This window comes from Ahaetulla prasina, chromosome 2 (assembly GCF_028640845.1).
Source record: "Ahaetulla prasina isolate Xishuangbanna chromosome 2, ASM2864084v1, whole genome shotgun sequence".
NCBI classification, from domain to species: domain Eukaryota; kingdom Metazoa; phylum Chordata; class Lepidosauria; order Squamata; family Colubridae; genus Ahaetulla; species Ahaetulla prasina.
This window is the reverse complement of record NC_080540.1, coordinates 79,929,743-79,950,905: the sequence shown is the minus strand read 5'-3', so window position 1 is coordinate 79,950,905 and position 21,163 is coordinate 79,929,743. Positions and strand designations below refer to the sequence as shown.

General features: G+C 41.2%; 2 protein-coding genes across 5 annotated transcripts in view; one reads left to right on the top strand and one right to left on the bottom strand.

Moving 5' to 3' along the window:
* AMIGO3 (adhesion molecule with Ig like domain 3) overlaps positions 1 to 21,163 on the top strand; it is a 245,955-nt gene that overhangs the window by 45,656 nt on the left and 179,136 nt on the right. The window lies entirely within an intron of this gene.
* Positions 641 to 21,163, bottom strand: part of CDHR4 (cadherin related family member 4) — a 44,586-nt gene continuing 24,063 nt past the window's right edge. Inside the window, exons 10-18 of one of the 3 annotated variants that reach the window (XM_058172724.1) lie at positions 19,207 to 19,413; positions 18,396 to 18,535; positions 14,755 to 14,899; positions 12,415 to 12,617; positions 11,279 to 11,418; positions 10,486 to 10,527; positions 5,569 to 5,653; positions 4,621 to 4,654; positions 641 to 3,602 (exon numbers count right to left, since the gene is read on the bottom strand). In XM_058172724.1, coding sequence (XP_058028707.1) covers positions 3,547 to 3,602; positions 4,621 to 4,654; positions 5,569 to 5,653; positions 10,486 to 10,527; positions 11,279 to 11,418; positions 12,415 to 12,617; positions 14,755 to 14,899; positions 18,396 to 18,535; positions 19,207 to 19,413 — 1,052 coding nt within the window. In that variant the 3' untranslated portion in view covers positions 641 to 3,546. The remainder of the gene's footprint in view (positions 3,603 to 4,620; positions 4,655 to 5,568; positions 5,654 to 10,485; positions 10,528 to 11,278; positions 11,419 to 12,414; positions 12,618 to 14,754; positions 14,900 to 18,395; positions 18,536 to 19,206; positions 19,414 to 21,163) is intronic. The other 2 variants (XM_058172722.1, XM_058172723.1) reach the window with 2 other exon arrangements.

Below are 21,163 nucleotides of genomic sequence, written 5' to 3'. Positions count from 1 at the left end.
TTTCCTATTGGCCAAGGACGAGTGACTCACCAACCAATCACAAAAGCCTTTCGCTGCTATTCCGTGTGTCCCTCTTGAGGCTGCTCTTTTAACAATTGACCTCTGAGCCTTCCTAGGAAAGTGATTCTTAAGCTAACTTTCCGCCGCTTAGCTTCTGAACTCTGGCGTGACATATTTTTCGTACTATCTTATCTCTTAGGAGACCTTCTAATCTAAATGCTTTACAAACTCCAGTCTTATCCACGCTGTCAAAAACTGCCCTCTGACTAAGATTGTCTTAAATTTTACTTTTTAAAAAGAATTCATAGCTTTAAAGCGTTTACAATAAATAACTGAATATAGGTGCTAGTAATACCAGACTTATTAGCAAAAATTTGTCTCGTCTTTGCAAAAACAAAGTATTTTCTAAATTTCTCTGTTGCCAACTTGTGGTTGTCCTATGGCAAATTATCCAGGTCAAATAGAACCCATCGGACACCCGCCCAACCCACCAGATGATTTATATCTTTACAAAACAGAACATTTGTCTCCCTTTTTAAATTTTTTTTTATTTAAATCAAATTCAATCAAATTTCAGTTCAAATCTGCAGCAGTGAGAAGTGCAGGGAAATGACAGTTGCTCATAGTTATACATTTCACTCCTGGGTGTTTTTTTTTATGTTTGAAAAATCCCAAGTACTCAAGTCATTAAGTTTTCTTGGCCGGTATTAAAGGAAGAGGCTATCGACATTTGGAACTGTTTTAATTATTGAGGGCAACATGTTTAATATTGTCCATTACATCTAACCAGATTTTTTAAAAATAGGTCACAGCAGGAAAATGAACTGTCAGTTATGACAATAATGCAAGGTATCACAATGAAATATAATTGGTGTAGGCTTTCTGCTAGTTTTCTAAACAAGGAGAAAGCAGGGAGAAATACACTATTTGCCCATCAAATGAGCTTAAAGGAACCTTGTTTTTGACCAAAGCAATGACGACAGTTTCTGAACCTGGCCATTTCACCAGTATTAGAAAGTAAGCTCACATACAAAATACCAATCCAAGTAAAGTATTATTTTTAAATTGTAGCTCTTTTTAGTGAAATTCACATTGCAGTCACATCTGCATGTATCCAGAAAGTGCTTTTCACTCATCTGAAAGCCAATAGTATGTGAAAACTTTATATTGGCCTTCCAGCCTACACACAATTGCATATATGAAACGTTGACTGTGTAATAAAATTTCACAGAATATTCCTTTCTGAAAATCTTAAATACACAGAACTTAACAGATTTAACTGGAGGCTTATACAGCATCCAGCATCATATGTAATAGTTGTCAACCAATTAGAAGCAAATTTAAAAGCAGAAGTGTAGAAGTTAAATGTAAATTGCTTTTTCAATTTGCTTCTTAGAAGTTGGTATTTTAAGATAAAAGTCCTTGAATCTGCAAGTACATAAGCTAGCTATCAAGAAGACTAACTATTAATAGAGATTATCTAATTCCAATTTCAATAATAACCTATAATTTGTTGAGATTGTTCCTTTAAGTTGAAAAGGATAGTTATTAATTTTTCAAAATAGTTATGGTGCCTTTTGTACCTATTCCTTTATATCCTTTCTCCAGAAAGGATTTAAATTACAGTCGTATCAGCCAATGTACATAGTAAATTATTGGTAATTCAATCTTGTCCTCATTATGTAGTTCAATATAATTTTGACCAGGGGTGGGTTCCCAATCCCGTCGCTATCAGTTCGCTCGTGTGTGTGCGTGCTTGCACACTTGCACGATCCAGTGCTCGCCTGATCCAGTGCAATCCGGTAGCAACCCACCTGATTTTGACATTTTGACTTTTCCTGGATACCCATACTCCCAATAGGCACTCCCTATTTCAGCTCTTATTTATTTGTTATTCTTGAGTTCATTTGTTATTTCTTCAGCTTCTCTCACTTGCTTCAGCTTCGGCTAGCAGCTGCTCAAGTTGATAAGAAAAATATATAATCGGCTTAATTTCACCATGCTTTCTTTTATTTCAAATAGAGCAATCTTTTTTTGTTTTTTTCTACTTTCTATTTCAATAATTTCTTTTTCCCACTATATATTTCAATGTATTTAACAATTAAACATATTGATAGTCTATTAAAAAGGAATTATAGAATCCTATAGAACTATAAACATATGTACTTGTCATTAATTACATGTACTTAATTAAGCAATTAACTACTTTATTGTGCAACACCGAGAATTTACATATCCCTAATGTATAATCTTATATTACTTCCAGTAACAAATCAAGTTGTTTCAATTGGCTGCTCCAGCAGAGGGCACTTTCACATCACAAGTTTGTCCTGACCACTACTGCACACACACACACACACACACACACACACACACAAACACACACACACACACACACACACACACACAATGTTACTGTGTAGACTATAGTGTTAGGACGACATACATAATCAACATTTAGATGATATTCAAATATTTAAAATAATACAATGCTGTAAATACAATCATTGGCCATTGTATGCAGAATTTTTAAAGGATTTTTTTAGGATATAAAGGAGAATAGGTTTGGTTACAAGTTAGTGGCAGGCTGCAGTACTAATTCCCAGGTTTTGAGCAGAAAGCTACTTTCAGGCAGACTTCCCACTCTCTTTCCTGTTCCAAATATAACACTTCCTCTTCAGTGGTGGGTTTCAAAAATTTATACTGGTTCTGTGGGTATGGCTTGATAGGCGTGGCAGGGGATAGATACTGTAAAATTTCCATTCCCTCCCCACTCCAGGGGAAGGTTACTGCAAAATCCCCATTTCCTCCAATCAGCGGGGACTCGGGAGGCAGAGAATAGATGGGGGCGGGGCCGGTCAGAATTTTTACTAGTAGTTCTCCAAACTACTCAAAATTTCTGCTCCCGGTTCTCCAGAACTGGCCAGAACCCACCTCTGATCCCCTTGAAGTAGAAAGGAATCAATCTGGTAGGCATTTGGACCACAGCTGGTCTGGAAGTTGCTATTTCATGCCCTAAAAATGTCTGACTTCTTGTAATTTTGTCTTTCAGGGGAAGCTTTTTTTATTTCTTTTTTATTACTTTATAATACTTTTATATTATAATAGCACTAGTATGAGTGTAACTTTGCCTAGGGAGCACCTGGAAAAAATATGCCTCACCATGAATACACCTAATTTGCACTGAATTAAGTATTAGAAAATTAGCCTTTATTATAGCACTTTCTCATAGACATATGGCTTTGTAAGAAGGAGGGACAAATGGCTGATGTTTCATCTAGTACCATATTACCATTGTTACCACCTTACATAATATGGAGAATTTCCAGATGGGGGTACCAGAAATAGTGGAAAGAACTTTTCACCGATGAAACAACCATGGAAACCAGAAGAGCAAAAGAAGAAAGGAAAGTGACAACCTCTGATTATTAAAATGCATGTAACTAATGGAAAGCTACTCTTGTGCCACCATATCAGTAGATACAGCAGATACCAGACAGAGAGTTGCTGGTGTCCAGAGAGCTGGCTCTTCATTTTCCTCCATGCTCACACCCAACGCCGTGCTCCGCTGCTGCTGTCAAACAGATAATACTGGCCAGAGACTTGAGACAAAAAACAAGAGATAATGTTAGGATTTTTTTTGCCTACTTTATCGTTACCTTCCTATCTTTTGCTCTATTTATTTTTGTAGAGCTGCCCATCTTTGAACAAAGCTCTAAGACAGAGGTAGGCTGAATTTCATAATGTTATACAATGTGATAAAATACCTAAAAGCTGTTCCGCTACAGAACTGGGGAAAATAGTGATTTATCCAGAGTTGCTATCAATTTCGTTTCTAAATATGAAATGGTTTGACTTTGGAATGTTGCACAGACCCAGAAAACTCCTAGAGACCCACTCCTAGAGAGAATGTAATTATTCATCCTTTTTGCATGCTCTACAGTGGGTGACATCATCTGGCAAAACGTCTGTGTTTCAAAGTATTGGGTCTGAATTTGAATTTGAGTTTGAATCAAAGGTTGGGCTGCTTAATACTTGAATACAAAACTGCTTTCCGCTACCGTTTCTCCAGAACCTGTCAGAACCTGTCAGGGATTTCACCCCTGTGTAATCATCTATTCCCATGTAATACAGTGACCTATTCTCATATAATTTTTCTCTAGAATTTTTTTTAAAAGCACAATCCAGTGTTAACAATTATGAGAAAGGGCACAGACAGGACGTCCTTCATCTAAAGTCAGACTTCCCAGCAAGGAATTAGGGTAGTGTATTACCAAGTCCTCTGCAGAACATAACAATGGCATAAATCCAGTATGGTCTCTGGCAATCATTCCTTATTATGTGTAAGGAAACCAGCAACATACAGTAGCAAAGGTTTTTAACTGCCTAAGCTCTGCAGTCTCTGTAGAAGCACGTGATATGTGACAGCAACTGCAGCTCTCAGCCTCTTGCAAATAAATCCAGTTTTAGCTAAAAGATGAAATCTAGTATTTCCTTTCTTGCAATTATTATACAAGAGCCCATTTATGGGAAATTGAAAATTTATGTCTTTTCTATTGACTGATTGGACTATGCTCTAGAGGTCAAGATGATTTAAAACCAACTGCAGATTAAACTTACCAGGGTCTTGAGCCCGGCCATCAAATTGGTGTTCCTATAATGAGAGAGAGAGGGAGGGAGGGAGGGAGAGAGAGAGAGAGAGAGAGAGAGAGAGAGATGATCCACCTCTTCTCAAGGGCAAGGAGCCCAAGAAGAAGAAAGAAAGCTTCCTTGAACTTAACCTTCTGTCATTTAGTGCCTCTCCCAGAGCAATACAAACGCCTCATCCATATGTCCTGCTTGCCGTGGCATCAGGCACCTCACTGTTTATCAAGAGGATAATGTCACATTCAACTTATCCCTAGCCCACTGTGTGAGCAGCCTTTGTCAATATTTTCTTGCTATATATCAAATGTGGTGTTTTCCATGTTGCTGGCTCAAGTAGCATAATGTAGCCTCATTCATGACCTCATTTTATTATGGGCAATGCCTCCCCTCCAACTGCTTCATATACATATCTGTGGGTGTGCCCCCTCCCTACGATCTCTGGTAGCTTCCCTCCAAGGTCTTTTCAGCTTGAGCTGCTGGGATACCTGTCCTACTTGAAAGAGACTCCTCTCATAAAAGACTGAACTGTCTGAGGCATTATATGGATTCCTTATGCACCTGAAAATCCCAGTGTTTCGAAACCCTGCTACAGTGTTTCCTGTTCAGGTGAAGCACCAATGTACCACTGAATACTCAAGATTTTCAGCTGATGTGAGTAAATAACATTATAGCCATTTTTTTATCTGCTTGTAACTTCCTGACATGCTCCAGAGGAAAGTCCTACATAAATGCATTGAGCGGACAGTGCCATTTTGCCTACTCTAATGCTATTTTACGTATTCCATGAGATACTTCCCTTGCTACTTATAGCCACAAGGATGATTGCAACTGATCAACTTGCAAGAGACAACAGCAGTTTAAGCACAGTCTTGAATGTAAAAACAACAACAACAACAATCAAGCTAGGCCGTGAGAACATACCAGACTCTGCAAGTCAATGGCATCCTTCCTTTTCTGCTTCCTTGCTTCTTCTGTCACCTTGTAATTTTTCCCCACTTCTTTGCTCCTACAGAGTGCAAGACATTGCATGAAAAAAAAGAGCTCTTCCATGAATGTCCTGAGAGAAGTCTAGCAGAACTAATGACATAAAATAGTGTTTCTCAACCTTGACCAATTGAAGAGGTGTGGACTTTGCTTTGCTGGCTGGGGAATTCTGGGAGTTGAAGTCCACATCTCTTCAAGTGGCCAAGGTTGAGAAACTCCGATATAAAAGATACAGCCTAATTTGCTCTATCGCAAATTAATTGATGCTCCACTCCAGTTTTCTCCAAACTTGTGTCCACAAATATATGGAGACTACACCATGACCATGCTAGTATTGCTAGGTGTAGTAAGAATTACAGTCCCAATACATTGAGGGCGCACAAATCCACCCCATTTTTTCTAGAAGCATGTTAGAGCTTGGGCAGGGGGTTGGACTAGATGACCTACAAGCTCCGTTCCAACTCTGTTAATCTGTTAAATCTGAAATGTAGGATTTGGACATCAACAGTCATCCACAGGCCTTTGCTGCAGACAGATTATCAAAAAAATGGCAGCACTGATTTCTCAGAAACTGCACAATCTCATTGCTATAGCTGTCCATATTTTCCAGTAAATGAATATCATCAGTATGAAAACTGTTCTCTTATCATTTTTTAAAAGGAAAGATTGCAAAGAAATAAAAATGGCACAGAAATGAGGACGTCTGATGAATTTTTTTACAGCTAGGTGAGGAAAGAGAAATTAGTGGGGTAGATTGAAGGGGTTTCATTTAGAGTCAGGATACCCTGAATAGTCATAAGCAATTTAGAAGGGGATCACAGTACTTTTAAAAACCTAATCAGGCTTATGCAAGTGACATGGGACACTATTAAAACTGTCTCTGGGCTTTGTTCTCTGTTACCCAAATGATTACAGTGTGCAGCAATTCCATAAAGTTTGAGAAGTCATACAATATAATGTTTGAGAGGCCATATGGCATATATATTAAAACTGAATTATTAGAAGTAATATATTTACTTCTTGCCCAATCCTAACATTAATGAAACCATTAATTCCTAGGGATCATATACATTTATTTTATTTTAAGGGTTCAAAATACCTGAAAGTGTGAGAACCAAAGAACTAAAGAATAAAGCACTGGTGCTTAGCATATTACATGGTTCCTCCCTCTAGACTGCCAGAAGCAGAATAATTAAAAAGCCAATATACTGAATTTGCATAAAACATTCTTATGGTAGAATGTTATTTTTCTTAGAGCCTTTGATGTAGAGTTTCCAAGCTGGCACAGAATTTCAACTGTTGGGGTGTATTCAACAGAGCCCCATCCACATCACGCTTTGCAAAAGATTTCATTCCTCCACCAGTTAATGTAAAAATGGAGTCTGTTAGTATGGTGTATATCCAATAGCTCATTAACAAATGAAAGGACCAGCATGTAATACAGACACATATTTTTTTTTTTTGTTAGTTGCAAAGTCATGTCCGACCCATCGCAAGTTCGCAACCCCATGGACAACATTCTCCAGGCCTTCCTGTCCTCTGCCATCCTCTGGAGTCCATTTAAGCTCACGCCTACTGCTTCAGTGACTCCATCCAGCCACCTCATTCTCTGTCGTCCCCTTCTTCTTTTGCCCTCAATCTTTCCCAGCATTAGGCTCTTCTCCAGCGAGTCCTTCCTTCTTATTAGGTGGCCAAAGTATTTCAGTTTCATTTTTAGGATCTGCCCTTCTAAAGAGCAGTCAAAGTTGATCTCCTCTAGGACTGACTTGTTTGTTTGCCTTGCAGTCCAAGGGACTCGCAGGAGTCTTCTCCAGCACCAGAGTTCAAAGGCCTCAATTCTTTGGCGATCAGCCTTTCTTATGGTCCAACCTTCACAGCCATACATTGCAACTGGGAAAACCATAGCCTTGACTATGCACACTTTTGTTGGCAGGGTGATGTCTCTGCTTTTTAGTACGCTGTCTAGATTTGCCATAGCTTTCCTCCCCAGGAGCAAGCATCTTTTAATTTCTTGACACAGATTTATAGACACACAAATTTATAAAAATGAAAATATTAGTATGACCAGCAAGGGAGCCACCACTGTATACAACTGTACAAAGACCAGAAGAATGGAATTCCTAATAACGAAAAGGAACTCATAGCAGCAGAGCAAATGGTTTTCAATTGTACCTTTCTCAAAAGTAGCCATTTAAGTCTATATAAATATACGTGTGTGTGCGTGCGTGCATGCACATGTGTAGGTAGTCCTCGACTTACAATAGTTCATTTAGTGATGATTCAAAGTTACAACACTGAAAAAAGTAACTTATAACAATTTTTACACTTACGAGCGTTACAGCAGCCCCATGGTCACGTGATCAAAATTCAGATGCTTGGCAACTGGTCCATACTTAGGACAGTTGCAGTGTCCCAGCATCATGTGATCACCTTTTGCGACCTTCTGACAAGCAAAATGGATAGGGAAGCCAGATTCACTTAACAACTATGTGACTGAGAGGTGATATTCAGCTGGTTCTGGCTGGTTCTGGCAAACCGGTAGTGGAAATTTTGAGTAGTTCGAACAATTAGCAAATATCACCTCTGACTGGCCCCGTCCCCATCTATTCACTGCCTCCCAAATCCTAGCTGATTGAGTCCCAGCTGATTGGCTGGGTCTTCTTTTGTTGCCCTGCACAGGAGAAGGGAGCTGAAAAGCAGGTTAGTGGGGTGGGGAGGGAATGGAGATTTTACAGTATAGTGACCAGACGTCCCGCTTTTGGAGGGACAGTGCCGCTTTTTAATAATTTGTCCCGCGTCCCGCGACAATTCCCAAAAGTCCCGATTTTTTTTTTGGTTTCACTCCCATTCTGAAAATGGGAGGCGGCAACGCAAGAGGAGGAGGCGGAGAAGGGGGAGTGGCAGAGAAAGGGGTGCGAGAGGGAGGAGAGACGCCCGCTTGACCACCCGAGAGGAAGAGGAGAGCCAAGCCTGCCTGGAAGAGTGGAGAAGCAGCAGCCGCTCCTCCTCCTTCAGGCAGATGGCAAGACTCAGCACGCATGCGCAGCCCCCCCTCCCCCCGTCAATGGTGTCCCGCTTTGCCATCACTGAAATCTGGTCACTTTATTTTACAGTGTCCTTCCACCCCCCTGGAGTGGGGTGGAAATTTTGGTCTCTTTCTGAACATCAAAAAGACCAAGCTCATAACCACTGCAAGGAATGGAAACATCAAAATAGAAATTGACGGTGAAGAGATAGAATGTGTGGAAAAAATTCACTTTCCTAGGATCCCAGATCCATCAAACTGGTGGATACAGCCTAGAAATAAAACATCCCATTCGCACAGCAATGATGAACTTGATCCATGTTCATATTCAGCAATAATGAATATGAAAAAGCAAGGACATCATCCTGGCGACCAACTGTAGGTTAGTCCATTCTATCATGTTCTCCATAGCTACCTATGGTTGTGAAAGTTGGACCTTAAAAAAGCAAGACAGGAAGAAAATTGACCCGTTTCAGCTGTGGTTCTGGAGAAGGCTCCTGTGTCTTCCTTGGACAGCAAAGATGACTAACAAGCAAGTACTGGAGTACATAACATCAGCCATGCCCTTAGAAGGCAAAAATCACAAAACTGCATCTTACTTAGTTTGGCCATGTCATGCAGGAGAATTCATTGGAGAAAACAACTATGTTTGGAAGACTAGCAGTAAATGGAAACTAGGCCAGTCAAGAACACAATGGCTGGACACCATCAAAGCTGACTCCAGACAGAGCAAAGAAAAACTCAAAGAAGCAGTACAAGATTGGAAGACATGGAGAAACCTGGCCCATAGAATCACCAAGAGTCGAACACGACAGAGGATAATATCATCACTATATGGGTGTGTGTGTGTTTGTGTGTGTGTAAATATACAAATACAGATGCATATACATATATTTATACATATACAGGAACATGAATTTAAGTTTAAAAACCCATCAATCAAATAAAACAAAATGCCAAAACTACTGTAGAAATTATAAAGCTGTAAGGACTTTGAGACTGTTATTGGTAACGTTGTGATGGTTAAAGGTGCATATAATTGCCACACAGAGAAATGCAGTAGTAAATTCCTTTCACAAACTATATTTCAAGGCAGAAATAAAGGGAAATGACAACAATCATTCCATATTACGGCATTCCATTTCCCTACTGAGTTCAAACGAAAGACATATTTTAAATTTTTAGAATTCCTACAGACAAATTCCTTGTGTGTCCAATCACACTTGGCCAATAAAAATTCTGCTCTATTCTATTCTATTCTATTCTATTCTTTAAGAAAGTTTTTGGAAAGTTGTCACTTTCACATTTAACCTTCTCAAAATTTTACAATCTGTGTCATGTGGTCCTTTTCTAAATCATGCTTTTCTAATGGAATCTGAAAGCTGCTTTTGTAGATACAGCTGCGACATCATCCCCGTGCAAAGTAACGTAACATGGCCATTAGAGAGCATAGACAACTTCTTTAGATGGACAGATGAAAATTCCCTTAAATTGTGAGTTCTATTATTAGCAGAACTTGTAAATATTATTGATAGCAGTTCAAATATTGTATTTACCAGTCAGTACTGGCCTGTAAATGTATTCCTATTTCTAGGTATAATCTTTAGCAAATGCCAATGTTTACAAATTATGTTTCTAATTCCACACGTACAGCTTTGATATTGATGGTATGCTATCTTTTTTTTTTTGGACTTTAAAAATAAAAGCTTCTAATTAATAGTTTTTATCTGTAGCTTATTCCAATGCTTGGTCCCCAAAATTAGACATAAAATATAGAACCAGTATTCTCACATGGTGATTGCAAGTTATTCACGACAAGAAGTACTTACGAGTTCTGCAATAGAGACTGAGATATCTCTCCTGGTGACTTTCTGAAAGCCAAACAAGAACAGAGTCAATTTTCAGAAGACATCATCTCCTATTTGAATTTGGTTGGCACTTTGAGATGGTATGAAATAAATTATAATGTTTTTTTCAGCCTGGAAGATCAGGGAATGGTTTCTTGGAGCATAGAGTAAATTGGAAAAGATCAAGTTTTCCAGACAAGGGAAGGGCTATAATATATTTTACCAAATCGTATCATGCTCCTTGGTTGAGGGTTACTCATCTTTGGTTTCAGTCTAATACCTTTTCATAATGCATCCTGAAATAGCTGATGCTAATAACTGTAGTCATCCTGGAGAAGGTCCATCTAAGTCAGAGATGGGTTTCAGCAGGTTCTGACCAGTTCTGGAGAACCGGTAGTGGAAATTTTAAGTAGTTCGGGGAACCGGTAGTAAAAATTCTGACTGGCCCCGCCCACATCTATTATCTGCCTCCCAAGTCCCAGCTGATCAGGAGGAAATGGGGATTTTGCAGTAATCTTCCCCTGGAGTGGGGTGGGAATGGAGATTTTACAATATCTTTCCTCTGCCACGCCCACCAAGCTACGTCCACCTAGCCATGCCACACCCACCAAGTCCCACCCACAGAACCAATAGTAAAAAAATTTGAAACCCACCACTGATCTAAGTAGTTGCTAATAGCCAGCATTGACTTGATGACACAAAATTAATAAATCAATCTGTAGTTTATGTTAGATTTCAAGCTAGTAACACAGATGTGATTTTCCTGAATATTCACCTCCGGCAGAATTGCCAAAACAGCAAACCCAAGGCAGAAAAGAAGAGGATTCCAGTGAGTGTAAGAACCACGACAAACCATGGATCTGGTGCCCAGTACGTCACAGTTCTGTGCAAAACAATTGGCTTCTTGGGGGTTGTCTGAAATCATAATCATAGTGTAAATTTAGTATGCAGAGACACACAACTTTTTCAGATGCTAAGCTCAGCCCAGCCAAACTCTACCCATGTAGCCCATGAAAGAGTTAAATTATTGGGTGCTGATTCTTCTTGAATTTTATGGACATTTCTTTTCAATTCATTCTTCATCATAACTCAGATTCAATCTATTATTCCTATTCAGCCTGCAACAGTGCTTCAGCAATGCCAGGGAATGTTTAGCCCTACGCCTATTGTAAATTACGATTTACATCAGCCAAACTAGTATGATTAATGCTACCAGCTCTGGGAGTTTTTGTTGACATTCTCTCAATAGCTAAGTCAGAATACTTTACAATAGCAAGATAAAACCATGCAGCTTCAGAGTCATCCACTCTCACACACATATTTCAAATCATATGGAGAAGGAAAAAAGTAACATAAAGTAACAAGACTGTGATTTAAATCCCAATTTGGGCATGAAAGCTAGCTGAGTGAATTTGGGCCAGTCCCTCTCTTTCAGATCCAACCACAGGGTTGTTGTTATGGGGAAAATAAGAGGAAGAAGGAGTATTATATATATTCACTGTGGTGGGATAAAAATAAATAGTTAATTCCCCAGTGCCTCAGAAAATCCACTGGGCTTTCACATTGCCAGAAACTATAAAGCAATCTTTAAATGCCACTCCTTTGGTGGAATCATTATGGAAGCAATGTAAATGGAGAAATATCCATTCTCATGACTTACTTCACAGACTGGGGAAATATCTGTGGCAGGGGTCTCCAACCTTGGCAACTTTAAGACTTGTGGACTTCAACTCCCAGAATACCTCAGCCAGCAAAGCTGGCTGAGGAATTCTGGGAGTTGAAGTCCACAAGTCTTAAAGTTGTCAAGGTTGGAGACCCCTGGTCTGTGGGACAAATACCAAAAATGTGTGATAACTCCAGTGATGCAAATGGAAGAAAAAGTCTATGCCCGCAACACATATGACTGCTCACCGTAGTAGTTATGGTGGTAGTAGATACAGTTGTGGCCCAAGGGATCACATTAACAACAACTGTGACTGTGGTGCTGAAGTGCCCGTCTGACACTTCCACCAGCAGCACAAAAACTAGAGGATCATATATGCCATCAGGTCTATAGGAAAAGGTGTTATGGAAAAGTTTGTTTCCTACCATGTGAAAACGACCATTTACATTGCCTAGAAAAGAAAAGAGCATTGCTGTTTTAAGTGAGTGTTAAATTTATTCCTTAAATTAATTGCTTGTCACTTTCTGCCAGAAATCTTTCGGAAAGCTATTTGAAACTGATCCACAATCATCCTCACTATTTTTAGACCTCTGTCAACACCAAAATACAGTAGGCATTGTCATATTCACACCTGTGACTCTGATAGTCACTAGGAGCATCCTGAGCCGGGAATGGGACAACTTGCCACATCCAATTTGCTGCGGCCAGCTCACCACGGCCAGCTAGTTGCAGCCAACTCATCATGGCCAACTCACTGTGGGACAATGTAACAATCCTATTTAATTATTTAAAATAAATAAAAAATATTTTAATTTTTACCATTCGCATTTTATTATGTCCCTCCTTTTGCATCCTTTCTTTAATTTTTCTATTACACCATTTCTTTGATATTAGTGTAACTCTTGTCCCCAGCGAGTTGTCCTGTGGTGAGATGGCCATGGCAAGTTGGTCATAGCAACTTGGCCATGGCGAATTGTCACAGACCCTCCTGAACAGATTAGTGCTCTCCTTCCTTCCTCTACAGCTGGCCAGTACTGGAAGCAAAAACCCAGTCAGTTGCCTTCTGAACTACTAGTGGCATTTAATGAGTAACAACCACACTCCACATAAAGATGATAAATGGCTAGTGACCTGCCTCATTAATCTTCTTTTTTCTAAACTTGTAGAAGCATACATTGTAAAAAATATATAAACAAATCCATCCAAATGTTTTCAAAACTTCCCATTGACAGGACTTCCACTCCACTGTTGCATTAAAAACCTTCGGAGAGTTGTGAAGCAATAGCAATAGCACTTTAACTTATATACCACTTCACAGTGCTTTACAGCCCTCTCTATGCTCTTTACAGAATCAGCATATTGCCCCCAACAATTTGGGTCCTCAATTTACCAACCTCAGAAGGATGGAAGGCTTCAGGGATACATGAAAAGACAAGCTCCAAAAAGAAGACACCTTAGTACAGAACTTGGAAGGGAGAGGAGGGAAGGTTCCAGTGGGAAAAGTTGTTATTCCTGATTTGAGCCAAAGAATTTGAATGTGGGAAGAGACCAGTTTTCCTCCAGCTAGGAAATAGATGGAATGTGACTTTTCCCCTCGAACTCTTGGCGCTGTCTGTTTCTCCACCACGCTTTTGCCTCTGCATTATTACACCTTGGCACTTTGGGCCATGGGCCCTCCATCCCAGTCCCTTCACTGTGGCCCATTCATCGCAGTACAGTTCGCGTTGGGCTTTTGGGCGCACAGGACAGTTCGAAGCCAGCCAATCATGCAGGGGCTCAGGGGTTTTGGGAGTAGAGCGGGGGCTGCAGTTCGGAGGGAGGCTCTGTCAGTTTGGAGCTTTGAACTGCCCTGTGTGCCCAAAAGCCCAACGCTGGTGGAGAAACAGGCAGCGCCAAGAGTTTGAGGTGAAAACTCCTAGACCCAAAATGGACTATCCCCTGTAGCAAGAATGATCCTATAAAAAGTTGGTCCTTTTCCGTTCACTAGGCAAAAGATTTTGCCACACATTGAAAAATGGCCCCATCTCTGCTAGCCTGCTTGTTTATGTTCCTCCATTCTGAGTGCTCTCCCACTTGCTGGACCAGTCGTCCACAAGCAATTCCCACAGAAGCCCCATCACTCTCCATTTAGCTTACTTTGAACTAAAATTCCCAGAGGTCAGGAGCCTCATTTCAGATCATAATCAAAAAGTCTAGGGCAATTAAGGCAAAATGAGGAAAGGCACAGCCTTCCAGATCTCAGGAGACAAAAATGGTTAAAAATCATTTTGCAGAAACTGGATTGAACCAGCTGGATGACATCCCTACCTGGAGAGCATCCCCATGAAAAAAAATATGCTTTATTTCCACACATTCCCTCTGTCATTGCTGTCTAGCACAAACTGGGTCCATCTTGCTAAATCCACTTTTTCTGCAATTTAATTATTTAATCATTTTACAAGTAACAGCCCTCCCTGGTGAGCTTCTATTCTCCAACTTTTTCCCTGTTCAGCTTATTCCTTCTTTTTCCAGGTCCAAAAGAAGACCTTGGTATGAATCTCTTTTAATTTATTTAAACAGGTCCCAGCAATTTATAACCCATTCCATACCACGAGCAATGTTGTAGGTCAATTCGTTTCCCCTGTCTTCATCTTCACAATTAATATCGGTGATTTCTATATCTGTGGCTTGGGTGGAATATATGGAATACACAAAAAATGGTTTTTTACACTTAGGAGGACGATCGTTCACATCCTGGAGATAAAAAAGATACCAAGTTTCATGGTAGACAGCTCACAGGTTTCCAAACATTCTCTTCCTTGTTGCAATGATCAGAGATTTTCCAAAACACAAGCCTCCAAGCAAGAAAGATTTCCAGGCCTCAGGCTTCCCCTGTTGCCACAAAGGGAATTAAGCTATTGCAACATGTGTATAATTGTAATTCTAAACCAGAGGTCTTCAAGCTTGGTAGCTTTAAGACTTGTGAACTTCAACTCCCAGAATTCTACACGAACCAAATAAGACTAAAAAAATAGCATAAAGCAGATACTAACAGAAATGATTTTGGGCTGGAAAAGTATGACTTTCTGCAGTTTTACTAAATAAAACTTTAGTTTTACTAAATAAGTAAGTCAAGGACTTACTAATATAGATTAGTAAGTCCTTGATTTACTACCATCCGTTTAGTGAACATTTGAAGTTACAATGGCACTGAGAAAATTGACTTATGATTGTTTTTCACATTTAGGACAGTTTGTAGCGTCCCTGTGGTTACATGATCAAAATTCAGATCGGTTGGCAACTGGTTCCTATTTATGATGGTTGCAGTGTCCCAGGGTCATGTGATCACCTTTTGCGACTTTCTGACAAGTAAAATCAGTGAAGTCACTTAACAACCATGTTATTAACTTAATAACTGCAGTGATTCACTTAACAACTGTGCAAGAAAGGTCATAAAATGGAGCAAAATTCACTTAACCGTCTTGCTTAGCAAAAGACATTTCGGACTCAACTGTGATTGTAGGTTGAGGACTACCTGTATTCAACAGGATAGCAGGCATTCCTCAAAGATAGATATGGTATTAAGATCACACCCTATAAAACAATCCACTGCCCTCAGTGAAAACCTGCTCCATCCCAGGCCTTGCAAAAGTTTTAGAACTTATTTTTGTTAGCCGAACAATAAAAGGGAAAATGGGTACCCTGTGTTCTGTCCCCTCCCGGCCTCAGCCACGCGAGCTGGCTAAACAAGCCAGTAATTGAGTTCATGGCTGCTATCAGTCCTGGCAGGGAATCTGCTGCTGCCTGCCAAAGTCTCCCTTTTATCATGGGGTTGCCAGGCAACCAGGAAGTCAGCAGTCCAGGCCTGTCGTGTCCCACTCCTCCTCTGACAGCCGGGTCAGGGAAGTCTGTATCAAGCGTGCTTCTGCAGCTCTGCCAAAGTCCTATTAGTCCTCAGGGCAGGCAGGAATCCAAGGTGTGACTTCAGCAATCCAGACTAGACTTTGCCTGACTCAGAGAATGTCAGAAAGCAGATCCTTTATATAGGCCATGGGGTGTGGCTCCATGACTCAGCACTTATCCAGGCCTGCCCCTCCCTTCCTTTTGCTGACGTTGCCTCTCCATTCTCCGGAAGCGTGGATCTCTCCAGCCTCCAGCCGTTGGTAATTCCAGCCCAGCTGTTGGTAATTCCAGCTCGTGACTGGCTTCATATTCCTCAGGCTCACATGCTGTGGGGGAGGGGCCCAGCTGCTCCGTTTGTCTGGGTATGGTGCCAGGACTGGGGGCTGGAGGCATGTCAGGCCATTCGTCTTGCTTGGACTGTCAGGGCATGGTGCCAGGACTGGGGGCTGGAGGCATGCCAGGACATTCTTCTGTACTATCAGTGTCTGGCAGGAGATGAGAGGGGCCCGGCTGCGGTGGGGGGGGGCGAGCGAGGCACAACAAGGCCGAATGTTCAGCTCACTTCTCCGAGTCAAAGAGTTCAGCTCAATTTTTGCTCGTCACGGAGCAGAAGAGCAACCAGGACTGCTTTTATACTCTGTGGGGTGTGGCTCTGTGACTCAGCACTTCCTAGGCCTGTCCCACCCCTGCTTCTGTTGTTCCCGTCTCTCCTGCCTACGAAACCTAGGGTCCAGCCAGGCCTGATTGCCATCAGCTGGGTCTGGAGGTGTGGCCTGGGGGGGAAGAGTCAGGGGACGGAGGCCTCATTATCTCCTCCACCTGGCTTACCTCTGGCTCCTGGAGCTGAGCTAGGGAAGCCGGTCCTCCAGAGGTAAGTCCTGATGGCCCTTCCCCCTCACTTTCTGAGTCACTTTCTGGCAGGGGGCCTGGCTCGGGGGGGGGGGGCGCAGACACAACACCCTGCTATTCTCTTGTATTACAGTGCTCTGGAGCTGAAGCAGGTGTCATGGCTGCTATTTACTACTGTATGTAGTTTTAAAAGTTGCTTGCAAATACCAGACTACAAAAGCTTTTAGAGAGGATCCTACTTTGTACATTTCAGACATTCTGGCAACACTTCCCAACCAGCACAGCTATTGATCTAGGGATTGTGGGAGAATGGGCAGTGAGTCCAATGCATTTAGAAGGCACCAATTTGGCTGCTCTATACAGCTGGTCTCTCTCTACTCCCACTTGAATAAAAAAAAATTATGCCTGTGCAATTTTTGTTTTCAAGGTTTCTGACAGAAAGGACCCACAGATAGGAATTGTTATAGCAACAGGGAGGACAACAGACCATGTTTCTCCTTATAAATGTCCTTAACAAATGGACATTATAGAAGAGTGATAACTTAAAACCAATAAAATACATTCCTGTATAACAGGGGTGTCAAACTCAATTTCATTGAGGGCCGCATCAGGATTGTGTTTGACCTCAGGGAGTCGGGGTGGGTGTGGCCAGCTTGACGTCACTCGTGTTGGGGGCGCCTGTGGTGGCCCGAGCGCTCTGCCAGCAAAAATGGGCTCCAGAGTTCTGTTTTCAGCTGCGATAGCCTCCTGCAACCCTTTGCCAATGAAAACAGAGCTCCGTTTTTGCTGGCAGAGGCACCGTGGTCCAGTCCTTCACAGTTTTCAGGGGGCCCCATGGGCCAAATCTAAGCACCCTTGAGTTTGATACCCCTGCTGCACAGCCTATTAAAGAGCAGATGGGAAGATACAAATATATAACACAGGATAAATTTGCATATTGCCCCCACTACTCACATAGCAGATGAGTAATTGTAAAACATAGGAAAAGGAAGCTGTTCAAAACTTAGCTTTTCCTAGCACAAGGTGGGCCAACCTTTCTGTGAACAGAGTGGCTGCACTCCCACTTTTAAAAATTAGAGGGGGGCATTTAGTCATGCTGCTACACAGGCTAGAGTTGCACAGGTTGCCTTGTTTGGGTTTTTCTTTTTTAGGGCTAGGCCGGGTAAAGCATTTAATAGAGTTAATATTGCCTTTATTCAAACACACATATCCATAGACATATGTGCATTCTTCCTCTCCCACCCCCAATAATTATGTACCCAAAACCTGGTGTTTGGCATCTGCTGCTGCTGAATTGTTCGGCAGAGTTTCAGGAGCTACCAAGTGTGGTGGGAATCCAGCATGCCAGTCACAGTTCTCCAGCCATCTCATTTAAAATCAATTGCTTGATCTGGGGGACATACAGTAATTTATGGTGCAGCTGGGACGGGGGGCGGGGGGGAGGGTAGTCAATGTTCTGTATCAACATACTGTAGCCTCTCTTCTGTTTTCAAGTTACCTGCACGAAAATCGTGACGTTACACCTTGTTGTCTTTTGAGTACCAGGAGCAGCTTCATTTTCCAGGTCTTTTAGAATGACAGCCAGATGATACACTTTCTGGTCTTCAAAATCCAGGGGCAAAAGTACATGCAGCTGACCTGTGATATGTTATAAAACTATTCTGGGTGATTTCCAGTTTAGTCTGCATCCAGACCCAGCCTGCTTCTCTTCAGTATCTCTATCCACATGTCACTCAGATCAGCTAGCAAAAATATAGCTGGTGCTTATTTATTATACATAGAAAATAGCAGAACATTTTAACTGGAAAGCTGGGATAGAAGGCAGGCAAAAGCAGAGAGAGAGAGAGAGGGACAGAGAGAGGGGGGGGGACATGAACAATGGTCAAGAATCTTCCTTCCTTCCTTCCTCCCTCCCTCCCTCCCTCCCTCCCTCCCTCCCTCTCTTTCTTTTGTAATCAAGCTATTTGACACGCTGAGCAATAAACGAGAAAATTCTACAAGCTTTCTGTCTTTTCACTAATTATTTTTGTAAGTTTCATTTTCTTCTTTAGGCATCGTTTGACCTAAAATATATGGTAGTGCCTATGTTATACTTTACAGAGTTTGGAACCTACTTTCCTCATGCAGTTGCTAAACATAATTCGATTCTAAATATGGGAGATTAGTGCATTGCTGTAATCCCCCAGAGGAAGTCCTGATGCAGTCAGTTTCAGACAGGTGAAACAATTAGTAAAAGAAGGACCCTTAAACTGTTGGGTAAATAAAGCCTTGGGAGGCCCTGCCAAGTAGGACCACCATTAGCTAGCTACCTGTATGGCTATTAATGTAGAAAACTCTAGCATCCCCATCCATTATGCTATATTCAATGTTGTTGAATGGATAGTCTTGATCAGAGCCATTGACATTGCCAATACTGTATCCATACTCAGTATTCTCTGGTACGTAGAATACCCATTTCGAGCACTTTGGTAAGAATTCGTTCACTTGTCTTACTGTCACCAGCACAGAAACAGTGGCTGCAAGATAGGAAAAAAACAACTCAGAAAGCTTATATGATGACAAAGTTCCAGCAAGCACTTTATAATTGGCAAGTAACTAAGTGCCTAACCTACATCATTACTGACAGCAAGCGAAGCTCAAATACAGTAATACATGAAGGCTGCAGACCTGAAGGTTTACCCTTAGGTTTGCCAATCAAGTGGGTGATTTGATTTTTAGAAGAAAGCAGGGATGAGAATCAGTGAGAAGCTATTATCTGCTTATCTCCCAGTGATAACTCCTTCTAGGTTCTTTTCACAGTGCTATTGACAGTTCTTAAAGGAACAGTCAGGAATCAACCACAAGAAATACTAGAACTCTATATACTGTAAGCTATAATAACGTAACTGATTGACAAAATTTCTCCTTCTGTCTCTCTTATATCAAAGACAGTTACTCTTGGGTTTCCTTGGCATACTTTTCTGCCTTCCTGAACTAAGTTCAAGTTTTGCTAATGGTCACTGCATGTTTTCTTCAAGGCCATCTCTGTAGTTCCCTATATATATATTGGCAGTGGTGGGATTCAAATAATTTAACAACCGGTTCTCTGCCTTAATGACCAGCTGGGTAGGCGTGGCACGGTGGTCATGTGACCATGTGGGTGTGACCAACTCAACATCAGTCACATCAATGGGCGCTTCCCCTTAGCTGCTACAATGTAATAAGGGTTAACCAGAGAAGCAGTTTCTGTAAGCAGGGCAATAAAGATTAGGGTAGAAATAACACCAGAATGTTTCCTTCCTGCCTTCCTTACAGGATTAGCCCCGTAAAGTGGGGGAAAAAAAACAAAATAAGATTTCTTCCAATAACTGGTTCTCTGAACTGCTTAGAAAATTAACAACTGGTTCTCCCGAATAGGTGCGAACTGGCTGAATCCCACCACTGCATATTGGGGTGTAAGTCACATGGAGAAGAATTCAAAACTCTTCTGTCCATTTCACTGGAAAGTTTGAATGGGGATAGACCTGTGATCCCATCCCGTAAGATATTAGGAATTTTTAAAATCTGCCATGAGCATGCTCATAAAATAGCTACTACTATGGGGCAACTAGTGAGAAAAAGCCAATTTACTGGAAGGCAGGCTAAAGTGGTTAATTCCTGTGACCCCATCTCTGCCATTTCACCTTACATCTGTCCTTATTTTTCTGGGCAGCAGGGCATATTGCCAAACAAAACACTGGCTCTAGCTACCAAATCATTTGTCATTTCTAATGCCTCTGGGGTATAGTGAAGTTCAGAAACACTGCTGGAAACAAAGATAATGCTTGAGGCTGGTGTTTTGTTCTTAACCACACCACCTTGGTTTTTTAAGGAATCTAAAAATAAAAATAAGATCAGGGAAGATATGGAGCCTGGCAGCCATTAACTAAGATGTCTGTGGCCACATTCCCACTCTGGCATCCACACTAGAGACCCATGAGGTGGGTCTATATTGACACATACGGCTAAGCATCATCACATAGAGGATGAGTTTGCATATCTTTAGGAATGATTCCTATGTTGGCTTAATATGGTTAGAACTTAATATAAGAACTTGGTTCTCTTACATACCGCCATTCTGCTAAATTTGCTCAACTTGTATATGTATTTTAAGTGTTGCACCCTAAAATTAATAGTAATGTTCCATTGGGGAAAGGATTATTCTAATATATATAGGAAGAACACAGTTGTATTAAATAGCCTCTGAACCAGGGGTGAAATCCAGCAGGTTCTGACAAGTTCTGGAGA